At 39.8% G+C, this 12,608-nt stretch overlaps 1 protein-coding gene across 2 annotated transcripts in view; it reads left to right on the top strand.

Moving 5' to 3' along the window:
• The window catches only part of Gtf2a1l (general transcription factor IIA subunit 1 like), a 41,554-nt gene extending 32,511 nt beyond the window's left edge, over positions 1–9,043 (top strand). For both annotated transcript variants that reach the window (XM_075982118.1, XM_075982117.1), the window contains 3 exons: positions 6,070–6,330; positions 6,972–7,061; positions 8,831–9,043. In XM_075982118.1, the coding sequence (XP_075838233.1) occupies positions 6,070–6,330; positions 6,972–7,061; positions 8,831–8,938 (459 nt within the window). In that variant the 3' untranslated portion in view covers positions 8,939–9,043. The remainder of the gene's footprint in view (positions 1–6,069; positions 6,331–6,971; positions 7,062–8,830) is intronic.
• The last annotated feature ends 3,565 nt before the right edge of the window (positions 9,044–12,608 follow it).

Genomic DNA, 12,608 nt, shown 5'->3' with positions numbered 1-12,608 from the left:
TTGTTGATGAGATAATCTCTTAGGATTCTGTGTTTCTCTTTCCTCCCTCTCTTCTTTACTTCCTCATATTTATAACAGTTTTTTCACCTAAAGTCTGTTTTTTCTTTCTATTTTCTCTCCCTTCCTTCTTTCTTTCTTTCTTTCCTTCTTTCTTTCCTTCCTTCCTTCCTTCCTTCCTTCCTTCCTTCCTTCTCTCTCTCTCTCTCTCTCTCTCTCTCTCTCTCTCTCTCTCTCTCTCTCTCTCTCTCTCTGTCTCTCTCTCTCTCTCTCTCCAAATGATACATCTTCTACTGATCTTTTTGCTACTATTATGTGCCTTTTAATTTTCTGTCCTTTTATTTTTCAACCTATCCATGTTCTTAGATTTTCAGTTAGGGTCATGTAGACAGCAGATGGTTGGATTCTATCCTTTCCAATCCAGTCTGCCTGCAGTCTATGTGTTTTGTTTGGGAAATGATTTGGACATAGTATGTCTCCTGCTGGTTTAGTCTCCAGAAAGGTGGAGCTGATGTAGGAGCATTTGAAAAGGAAGATGAACTCAGTCATATCCTACGTCCACCATCAGGATAGATTCATGCTGAGCTCCTAGAATGGGATGGCTCAAAGAGTATCCCCATGAACTTGAGGTGTAAAAAGAAATTGGCTTGGCTCCTCCCTAGGTTCTAGTGTTCCACTCTTCTCCATATGGTCCCTCCATTGTGATTACCCATGCTTGTGAATCTCCATCAGACTCAAGCAGGTACTGACTCCTTCTGAAGTCCCAGAATATGAACAACTGTTGTAAGGAGAGGGCCTGCTTGTTTGTCCCGGCCACCTGGCTAGCTTAGCCCTGAAATAACCATATAGAAATTGTATTAATTAAATCACTGCCTGGCCATTATCTCTAGCCTCTTATTGGCTAACTCTTACATCTTAAATTAACCCATTTCTATTAATCTGTGTATTGCCATTTGGCAGTGGCTTACCGGGAAAGATTTTAACCAGAGTCCATCTCAGGCAGAGGATCCATGGCATCCCCCTGACTCTGCTTTCTTCCTCCCAGCATTCAGTTCTGTTTTCCATGCTTACCTAAGTTCTGTCCTATCAAAAGGCCAAGGCAGTTTCTTTATTCATTAACCAATGAAAGCAACACATAAACAGAAAGACCTCCTACACCAACCTCTTTTCTTTATAGATTTCTCAGGCTCAGGTAATTTGTAAGAACAACACAAAATGGATTGATAGAAATGATTTGATTTATGTATGTTTTAGGCAATTATTGATAGGGAAGGGGTAACTCATATCATTTTGTTACTTGTTTTATATGTGCCTTGGGATTATGTTCTTTGATTTCTTCTTTGCTGTTTTCTTTTCTGTTTAGTTGGCATTCTTGTATTGGTACATTTTTGATTTCCTTAACATTCCCACTGTGTGATATTCTCTAGCTATTTTCATTTTGGTTATTATGGGGGTTAAATATATTGACTTCACATGGTAATAACCCCTTTGATTCTGACAACAACAAAAGCTTTCTTCATACTTCAGCCATTCTCTGCTTTTCCTTATTGTCACAGGTTGTATTTACATATTTAGATTCATAGATTTATGCTTTTGTCTCTTAAACCTTAAAGAAGAATAAAAAGACCATTGCAGTAAAATTATAGTAATGTGGGAATCTGTGTTTGCTGGTGTCAACTCCCCTTTTGGAAAATATCTTCCTGTTGTTTCCCAGTTAGTATCCTTTGATTTCATCCCAAAGGACTCCTAGGAAAACCAGTGGTGATGGATGCCTTTACCTTTTATCTGGGAATGGTTTAATTTTCCCCTCTTGTTTAAGATGGAAGGGGGGAGGGAGGCGTGGCTACAGCAGGACAAACCACTACAACAGTGTTTGTTGGGACTGTATTCAACACCTTCTTTATTTTAAGCACTTTATATTGTCCCCCTGCATTCTGCTTTTGGGTACTATGCTAGAAATCTGGCAAAGAGTTAACGAATGTTAACTTAATGTTAACTTAACTAATGTTAATTGCTTTTCTCTTCCTGATTCAAATGTATTGATTTACAATTTCAATTATTTATTGTTAGGTGTAGACATACAAGTTTTGTAAGCTGATCTTATATTCTGTCACCTGTTAAAACCAGGGAATTTTGTATAGTCCTTAGAAATGTGTTATGCAGTTGTAATCATTGTGAACAGAACCAACTTAATTGATTCCTTGCCAACATCTTTTTCTTTCTTTTTTTTCTCATTTCTCTAAGACTTCTAGTCCATAATTAGAGTGAGAGAGAGCCAGCATTTCACTCTTGGTCCGAAGGGAATAATGTCGAGTCTTGTTAGCAAGTGCTGTGCTGGCTGTGGGCTTTTGTAGATGCCTTCACAGGTGGGCAAAGTTTCCTTCGGTAAAGGATTGCTGAGAGCGGCCTAGGAAAGAGAATGGGGGAAGATGCAAGCCTTTAACTCTGGCATCTGAGAGGCAGAGGCAGTTGTGAGCTGCCTGATGCTGGTGGGTGCTGAGAATTAGTGCTGTGTCAGTTCTTCAGCCCTCACCTTAGATACTTTTAACGGATCTGTGTTATATTTAAAGTGCTTTCTTATACACAGGATATTATCGTGTCTTGCTAATTTGGTCCATTCTTATGGCTTTGTAATTGGTGTGTTCAGACCATTTATACCTGTATATTTACTAAACTGCTTGTTGGTTGGTTCTGTGTTCTTCTCTTTTTTTCTGCATACTTTTGATTCTTTCTTTGTCTGTATTGATTGTACTAATGACTCCTTCAGATAGAATTTTTACTCTGATAATTTTTATTTTTAGAATTTCCATTTGACTTATACTTTCCCTATGCCCAAGGAAATTCCCATGCTAGGGCCATGCTTATTCATGCTGCCCATGTTTCTCACTGGCTTGCCTACCATCAATCACAGTCTGATTCTGACATTAGAGTCTGATTTTGACATCACAGTCGGATTCTGACATCACAGTCTGATTCTGACATCATAGTCTGATTCTGACATCGGAGTCTGATCCTTTTGGTTGGCTTTCCTGCCTGTAGCTGGCCTTTCTTGCTTTTTTAGTTCCTTGTTATTTTTTATTTTGATTGATGGTCAGACATCTTGTATAGAAAAGGAGAGACTCTGGTTTATAGTAGATACACTTGGAGATAGCCATCATTCTCATGGAGAGATGTACTTATATGTTCCACACAACCACGGGCTTTTTGTCCTTCAGTGTCCAGTACCCCAGAGAGATTTTTTTAAAAATAAAGTCAAGCAAAGTTGTGATGTGACCGTTTGTTTGGCTTCTGCTCTTTGGTAGTGTGGCAGTGGTATTCTTTTTAGCATTTTTATCGTGACAGTGGCCATTTTTTGTACATGAATAAACGTTATCTTGTTTCTATATTTTTTTTTTTGGTTTTTCGAGACAGGGTTTCTCTGTGGTTTTAGAGCCTGTCCTGGAACAAGCTCTTGTAGACTAGGCTGGTCTCGAACTCACAAAGATCCGCCTGCCTCTGCCTCCCAAGTGCTGGGATTAAAGGCGTGCGCCACCACTGCCCGGCTTTGTTTCTATAATTTAGACTTATTTATATTTCAGTCACACCATAGCCATTCACTTCTGCATAAATGATGCACCTTCATTTGTCTGTGAATGCATTGTTTCCAATGTTATAAAAGTTAATTGCATGTAAACTAATTACTTATCTGTGTATTAATGTTAAATATCTGTAAGGTTATTTTTAAGAGTGCTTTATGAGGATTCATTGTAGAGAATATTTATATGGATATGCATCCCAGAAGCTTAGCCATCCACTCATAAAAAAGCTGAGTATTTCCTATGTTAAAGCAGTACCTTGAGGTGATGCATTAAGGTGTATAATTGTGTTGCCTGTATCATCACAGTACAGGAGTGCAAAGAGAGTCTATTTGTTCAAAGTACAATAAAGCTTCTTGAGCCTGCTTGGAAGTCTTGCTAGCTTCAATGACCTTGAAGAATCCAATAGTTCCTTAGGCTTCTATGAGGTCTGATAGCTAACCTTTCTGTGCCCTTGGTCTGTACTTGTTTGCCTTGTCCTGAGAGCCAATGTGATCTACTATTAGATACCATGTGTCCCCATGCCCACATGCTTCCCAAGCAGCTGCCATGCCCTTGTGCTGCCTGATGGCACCTGGAGCTCATCACTAAGTCTTTGTTTCTGAGACAGTGGCCTTGAACTCACGTAATCCTCTTGCCTTAGCCTCCAGAGTGCCGGTAATAGAGGCATGCAGGGCCAGATCTGGACTTCCATTAGTGTTCAAATTATTCTCATTTCCTTTTAGTCATTAAAATAAATGATTAAAACCACATAAAGTCATTTTAATGAGAAAAAAATAAATGTTTCTGTTAATCATCTTTACAAAAGAGAGGAGTTTTGAAAATCACTTCTCATGTACAACTATGTTCATATTGGGCATAAGTCTCTTAGAAACATGTCATACATTTAAATACCTTGGGCAGTGCATTAATCTGAAGTTTTGCTTAATCTCTCCAGTACAAATACAGGTTTTTGAAATACCTTTCAAACCATGCTTATAGTGCATATTCCCTTTTATTACATATATATGTTTATATTTTGGTTTCTTAAAGGGATGATTTTGTTTAAAAAGATAAGCATTTTGCTGTAAGTTCTGTAGTATTTATGGTTACATAAAGTACCTCTTTTTGTTAAGAAGCTTGGAGCTTTGGGGGAGCTCTAGCCCACCTGTGACAGACTTAAAGTTTGGGGGAGCGCTAGCCTACCTGTGACAGACTTGAAGTTTGGGGGAGCACTAGCCCACCTGTGACAGACTTGAAGTTTGGGGGAGCACTAGCCCACCTGTGACAGACTTGAAGTTTGGGGGAGCACTAGCCCACCTGTGACAGACTTGAAGTTTGGGGGAGCACTAGCCTACCTGTGACAGATTAGTGAGAGTTAATAGGGTGCACTGGAGGGGCACCCTCTGTAAACAAGCTTGGGCTTTAATTCCATTTCACTCTTTGCTGCCTTTGTGGTCTTGTAAGCCATAGTGCCTCATCTCGGTATGTTGTACTTAGATTTAAATTAGAAAATGCATATAAAATATTTGTAAACTCTTTTTGAGAGAGAGCATGATAAAAGTAATGGTTATCTATATAGCCAGTTTAATAATTAAATTTACTTCCACCATCACTATCCATTTCCAGGTTTCCATCATCTTAAAGAATGGTACCTGCAATGGTTTGAATGAAAACGGCTCCCATAGGCCTATAGGGAGTGGTACTATTAGGAGCTGTGGCCTCGTTGGAGTAGGTACAGCATTGTTGGAGGAAGTGTGCCACTGGGGATGGGCTTTGAGGTCTCAGATTCTCAAGCCAGGCCCAGTGACTCACTCTCTTCCTGCTGCCTGTAGATAGAGAACTCTCAAAGTGCCTCTCCAGCCCATGTCTGCCTGTGAGCTGCCATGCTTCGCACCATGATGATAATGGTTAAATCTCTGAACTATAAGCCAGTTTTAATTAAATGTTTTCTTATAAAGCTTGTTGTGGTCATGGTGTCTCTTCACAGCAATAGAAACCCTAACTGAAATAGTATCTGCCCCTCATGCCTTTCTTCCTCCCACATCTTGGTAGTCTTCGCTTTACTTCTGTCCCCAAAAACATTTCTACAATAGGCTCCTCGGGCTAAGTGAAATAACATTGCTGTTCTGTATTGACTGCTTTGACCTATGTCATCCTTTGGCAGTTGCGTTCATTCCTAAAGTCACTGTCTTTCCTACATCATTCAGTTGCCATTTTAATCATGTTAAAATTCAGTAGAAATGTATATAAAAGCTAGCAAATAGTATGGGAAAGCAGGGAGCTCATTAGGTGCTAGTGTATGATTGTGTGTTTACTTCACTTGTAACTGAACAACCTTTCTTGTTAGAAATGCTAAAGACATCCCAGAATTCCAAGTTTAAAGACTGATCTTAGAAGACAGATATATGTTTAAATGGCTACTTATGTAGTATTTGCCAGTCATTTAACATTCATATTCAGTGTTCTAATACCCCACGTGACCTGGAGAACTCAACAGTGCCTCTTCTTTTTGCAGAATGCTACATCTGAAAGGGACCTGAATATTCAGGTAATCGATGATGACATCAATGAAATCATTCAAATAGATGGAACTGGCGATAACTCATCTACTGAAGATGTAGGAAGTATAAGAGACGTAGATGAGAATGAATTCCCAGGGATCACGGATGCAGGTGACCTCACAGTGCTTGAGGAAGAAGCTGACAGTGTATCAAATGAAGATTCAACTGCAAACAGCAGTGACAACGAGGACCATCAAATAGACACCATAGAAGAGGTGACGAGCTCACCTGAGCCGAGACTTGTTTCCCTAACTAACGAGAGTCATGCTTTTGTGTGCTTCAGAACCAAATGCAGTTCTAGTTAAGATCAACCTCACCTTTAGTCTTAAAATCAGAATCATCTGTATGTAGGGCCTTAGCGTTCCCACTTTAGCTGTAATTTAACTGCCACTACATGGTTAGAAATTGGTTTTTTATTCGCTGCTTTTAATCAGACATAGTAGGAGGCTTCGGAGATAGAGTTTTTGTACTTTTCTAATACATGTGATGAAGTTTGAGTAGGATGTGGTAGTTCAGTTGGTAAGGACTTTTGACTCTCACTGTGGCTGCCTTCATATATCTGCCTATGGTGTTGTCTTATCTGAGTTCCTATCTTCAACAGTCCTGCTATCATCTGGGTCTCATTGAACTTGTCATTTCATGGATGAGAAAACTTAGATACAGGGAATTTTGATAATTTGCCCAAGGTCGATGTAATTATTAAGTGGTCAAACTGGAATTCAAATCTAGGTGATTTGACTTTAAAGCAAAAAGCACTATTCTGTCTCTTCAGGCCCCTTTATGTCTATGTTCTTCGATCTTTAAAAAAATTTGAAGTAACGTGAAATCGCTTAATGTGATCATCTTTCATCTTTAGGATCCTCTAAATTCCGGAGATGACGTCAGTGAGCAGGACGTGCCAGACCTGTTTGACACAGAAAATGTAATTGTCTGTCAGTATGATAAGGTACTGTGCTCACCTTTGTACGTGGAGCTTATTAATTGAACTTATATTGGGAAGCATATAAAATAGTGCGATATATGATGACGAGTTCCAGTTCTCAGGCAAGTGACTCATAGAGCAGCTGTTTAATTCTGTATGTGTGTGCATGTTCATTGCGTGCACATTTGTGTGGGTGCCATGTATGTATGGATGTGTATGTGCACGGAGGCCAGAGGATAACTTCTGCTGTTGTTCCTTAGGTGCTTTCTACCTTGTTTTTAGAGACAGGGCTTTTCATTAGCCTGGTGCTAACCACGTAGGCTAGACTGGCTGCTCAACAAGTCCCATTGATCTGCCCACTTGCCTCTCCAGCGCTGGGATTCCAAGTGTGCACTGCTATGCCCAGCTCCTTTTCATGTGGAGCTGGGTCTCAAGCTCAGGTCCTTATGTTTGTCCGGTCACCTTTTGAGTGATCTCTGCAGCCCACTTCTGTAAAGGTGAGGGTGTGTTTTGGGTCTACTATTGTGCTGTGTGGGATAGTAGCACCCGAAAGTGATAATCATTGTTTTCCTCCTGGTGAACTGAGCCTAGAACGTACCACTTGTGAGGCAAGGGCTCTGCACTAAGCCATTAGGCTGCATCCCTGCCCTAAATGATAATCTCTGTCTTAAGGATGTGACGATCTTATTCAAACACAGCATTTCCTACAGGATTAAAAACAAATCACACACGATAAGATGACAGAGCTGGTGACACATGAACCAAACCTTAAGCTATGTGGTAGAGAGCAAGGAAATACAAGAACCCTTTATTGTTGGAATTCTCTGCAAACCCTCATGGGCGATTTCAAAGCCCCCCTTTGAAATGGGGCTTGCCTGACTTGTCCCTTGGAGATGTATGTGCTGGAAGGCAGGCATGCAGCATAGCATGATATGAAGCAGATAGATAATGTGCATAGGACAATCTTAGCAGCTTTGTTTGGGATGCCCACATCCTTGCTACTACTCATCATGTGATATTTAGATCTGTGCCTTCCTGGTGAATATGAAGTGGATATTAATGTAGTATTTTAAGTCATAATTTTATATACTTAAAGGAGACAGAGGATAATGCTTTTAATTGCTATAAAAGTTAACTCTTACTCTACAAAAACTCCTTATTACTTCTACTATTTTGTATAGAAACTGGTAATTTATCAGGTTTGGTCTCCCTCTCCATTAAAATGCAAACTCTTCAAAGACAGGATTTTTTCTACTTATAAATCTTAAGGTCTATACTCATCCCTCTATACCTGAAGTTTCCTCTGCAGAGTCAACCAAGGGGATCAAAACCCTTTGCAAAATTACATGTTTACTGAACATTTACAGACTTATTTTTGGTCACTATTTCCTGAACAATTCAGTATTACTGTCATTTAAAAGTGCTACATTAGGTGCTACAAATAGCCTAGAGATTGTATATAAATCTTCCAGGAGGATGTGTATTGCTTGTATGAAATATATAAGGTCATTTATATAAGGGATCTGAGCAATCCACAGACTTGGGTCTATGGAGTCAATTATTGTTATTTTGATAAGGAGTGATGGTTCTCATTATGTATGAATGACTTAATATATCTCCAGTACTTGAGCTAGTATTTTGCTTATAGGAACTCAAATGTTTGCTAAAGAATGAATAAAGTATCTTGAGAAGGTCTTATATTTAGGGCCAGAATAATCCCACTTGCTATTTTAAAGAATAGCAAGTGATCCCTTAGTTTACAAACGTAGTCTGAATTACTTTTCTCTCTCCAGATTCACCGAAGCAAGAACAGATGGAAATTCTACTTGAAAGATGGTGTCATGTGCTTTGGAGGGAGAGACTATGTGTTTGCAAAAGCCATTGGTGAGGCCGAGTGGTAAACACTAGAAGCTTGGTGCATCAGCTCTGCTAACCTGAGGGACTAATATATTGTATGTTGTGAACCACAATTTTATATGTAGTCCATCAAAGAGTTGATTAACTTTTTTGTTCACCATATTGAATAAAATAAAATTATAGTTCAAATGCAGATGCAAATCTACAACCTTACATTTCCTTTGTTTTCAGGCTTGGCTGGTCTCCCCTTATGGTCTCTATCATTGTCAAGCATAATTGCACTGGTTGTTACAGCACATGAGATGTCACATTTAGTGATTAGAAAAGTCACCATAGCCCACCTACGTTCCCTCATACCCCTGTCTTTTAAAAATGCAGACAAAATCTATCCAAAAGTAAGCTATAAGATGAAGGGAAATAACCATTCTCTTCATGCACTGATCTAACTTTTGGTAAGTTGGAGGTAGCCACATAGAGAAGTCAGGTACTCACTCGCCAGCCTCAGCTGATGCTGTTTAGAAACCCAGGTCTTGTGGAGTTATCTGAGTCAGTGATTCCCAAGGTTTTGGCCAGGATCCACACGATAGAACACACTTAGAATGTGAAGCCTCTATTTGAGTGCACATGGACACGCATGACAGAAGTGCAGTAAAGATGTCAGAAGTTACACCTCCCTTTGGCATGGAGGCCTTCTGCATTATCTGATTGACTCTGTGCTGTTGAAATAAATAACAAAAATAACAACCTAGATAGTTTTGGCTCACAAACTTGATTTCATTTGTAATAGTTTATACTTTTTTTTAAAAAAATTAAGGTTTATTTATTTTTAATTTTATGTATATGGATGTTTTGCCTGAATGTATGTCTGTGTATCAAACTCATGTAGAACCCATGGAGGCCAGAAGACAGCCTTAGATCCTCTGAATCTGGAGTTATGCACAGTTATTATCTGTTATCTGGGTGCTGGGAATTGATTCTGGGTCCTCCCAAAGAACAGGCAGTACGTTTAACTGCTGGGCTATCTTTTCAGCTTGGATTAACATTTTTTTAAAAAAAAAATTATGCTGATTGTCTTAGTTAGGGTTTCTATTGCTGTGTTAAAATATTATGATCAAAAGCAGCTGTGTAGGAAAGAGTTTATTTTGCATATATTTTCACATCACAGTTAGTTATGAAGGCAGGACAGGAAACTGGAGTCAAGAGCTAATGAAGATGGAGGAGTGATGCTTACTGGGTTGTTCCTCTTGGCTGGCTCAGCCTGCCTTCTTATAGAACCCAGAACCATAAGCCCAAGGGGTTTCCCACCTATAATGGGCTGGGCCCTCCCCCATCAGTTACTAAGAAACGACTCTATAGACTTGCATGCCTATAGCCCAATCTTACGGAGGTATTTTCTCAGTTGAGGTGGCCTCCTCTCATATGACTCTGTAATGTATCAAGTTGACACGAAAGCTAGTTAGCACAATGATATCCACAACTTTATTGTTTAATTTAATATGGACGTGGTATCCTATGAGGATCCATTTCTCAGCAAGATTATTCGTGATTTTTCTTTGCCATATCATTTTTAACTAACATTCCATTCATTAATAATGCTAACAGGGTTTGGTGGGATATTTTTATACACATTTCTAGCATGCATCAGTAAAATACAACCTTCCTTTTTCTACCCTTCCCCAATGCCCTACCCAATCTTTGGTTACCACTATTCTAGATTCAAGTCAACTTTTTAATAAATTATTAAAACTTTATTGTAAGAATTAAATTACGAAATTTGCAGGTAAATGGGTGGAACTGAAACAGTTGTCCTGAGTGAGGTAACCCAGACCCAGAAAAACAAACATTATATGTTTTCTCTTATATGTGGTTATTAAAAAGTTTTATACCATGTATATATGTATACACACATTATATTCTTAACAGTTGGATAATATCCCATTGGGTAAATGTACCACAGTTTTCATTATCCTCTCATCAGTTGATAAACATCTCATTTATTTCACATCTGACTAGTATGAATGAATACAGATGAGCAAGTAACTTTTGTTATGTGTGTCAGGGTCCCATGCCCTAACATAAACTACTTGTCCCTCTCTGGATTGTCGTGGAGGTGCAAGAGTAACTGAGACACAGTTCACTCAGCAATATGGGAAGGGAGTCTCAAGCTTCATTCAAATCCTGAAGATCACCCGCATTTATTATCCAACACCTTTTATCCCCCAAGGCAAACTAAGGTGGAAGTTCATTAACATTGTGCTTCCAGGGCAGCAGGACTACAGTCACATCTGCAGCTCAGTCACTAGCTTGGAATTTACACCTCTTTTCAGGCGATCTACATAATTACAAAAGAAAAGGAGCAACATATCCTGAGCTTTTGTTAGGGTGGTGACAGCCTGTCTGGCAGGGTACTGTGACTGCTCTGGATACCAACTATGGCCTGAGAACTTGGCTGTCACACCAAGTAGAAATATGGGCCTACAGATGTGGAGCCCTTTGGGTATGTTCCCAAGAGTGGACAAGTCTCACCCAGCTACCAAACCTGTTAGCTGTAATAACAACCTGCCTACAGGGTATGGCCACTGGTGCAATAGTGGCACAAATGTTAGGATAGTAACCAACCACTTCTAAGAATGGATTTAAGGCATACTCCATAAGATGGAACCTATACCTGATTTTGTGCCACTCCCTATGAGATTATGGGGGCCAAATAATTCAAACTACCACACTTGCTATTTACTTCTTATTTTTATTCTTTGAGTATGTTTGATCATATTCACCCCTCCTCCAATCCTCCTACCCCTCTTCCCTGACCACCCGACTTTGTGTCCTCTTTTTATTTCTAGGCCTACTGAGTCCACTTTGTACTTCTTGTATATTCTTGGATATAAATAGCCTCCCACTGGGGCATGGTGACCTAACTAGGGGTCAAACTCTGAGAAAACCGACTCTCCCTGCCTCAAATGCTGTCAGTTGCCTCTGGTTCCTTGACTGTGTAGGGCTTCAAGCTCACCTTCCCTCGCCATGCTGGAATGTCGTCTGGCTCAGGCCTGCAAAGGTCTTGTGCATGCTTTCACATCCGCCGTGTGTGTTCACACGTGCTCTGCTGTGCCGTGCCAGCATCACTCCTGCCTCATCTAGGTGTCCCGTTTATGGCTAAGCACTCTGCAGTCTCCGAGTCTCTGTGTTAGTTGCTGCCTATTGCAAGAAGAAGCTTCTCTTATGAGGGTTGAGAAATGGGTTAATCTGGGAGCACAATGATAAGTTAGATCATTTAGTACTATGTTCATTTAGCAAAAATAATAGTAGTAAATTCTTCCCTCAAACTATCACCTGTCTACTTATTGGTTCTTGGCCCTAGTAATGGTTCCAGCCACGGGTTTCAATCTAATAGTTTGAAAATAGTTTGTTCCTCCCATGATGCTTATGCTGCTGTAGTGCCAGTGAGCATGTTTTGCCAGGTTGAGTGTTGTTGTAGTTCTCAGGTTTCACATCTGGGTAAGAGTGATGATTACTTTCTCCTCTAATAGCGAGAATAACACCTTCCATCACCAAAAGCTAGGCAGTAGTTGAAACTTCCAGGTGAGTATCAGCTTGATAAGAATGTTCTATTTCTCAAGTGTCTTTAGTAATAGGGTATTAGTTTCATGTTCTTGAGGGTAACCGAGGATTTTGACAATAGTCTGTAGAGCTTGGGGGTCTAAGGACACTTACAGG

This window comes from Microtus pennsylvanicus, chromosome 8 (assembly GCF_037038515.1).
Source record: "Microtus pennsylvanicus isolate mMicPen1 chromosome 8, mMicPen1.hap1, whole genome shotgun sequence".
NCBI classification, from domain to species: Eukaryota; Metazoa; Chordata; class Mammalia; order Rodentia; family Cricetidae; genus Microtus; species Microtus pennsylvanicus.
The sequence above is the reverse complement of the archived record's forward strand: the minus strand, read 5'-3'. Positions and strand labels throughout refer to the sequence as shown.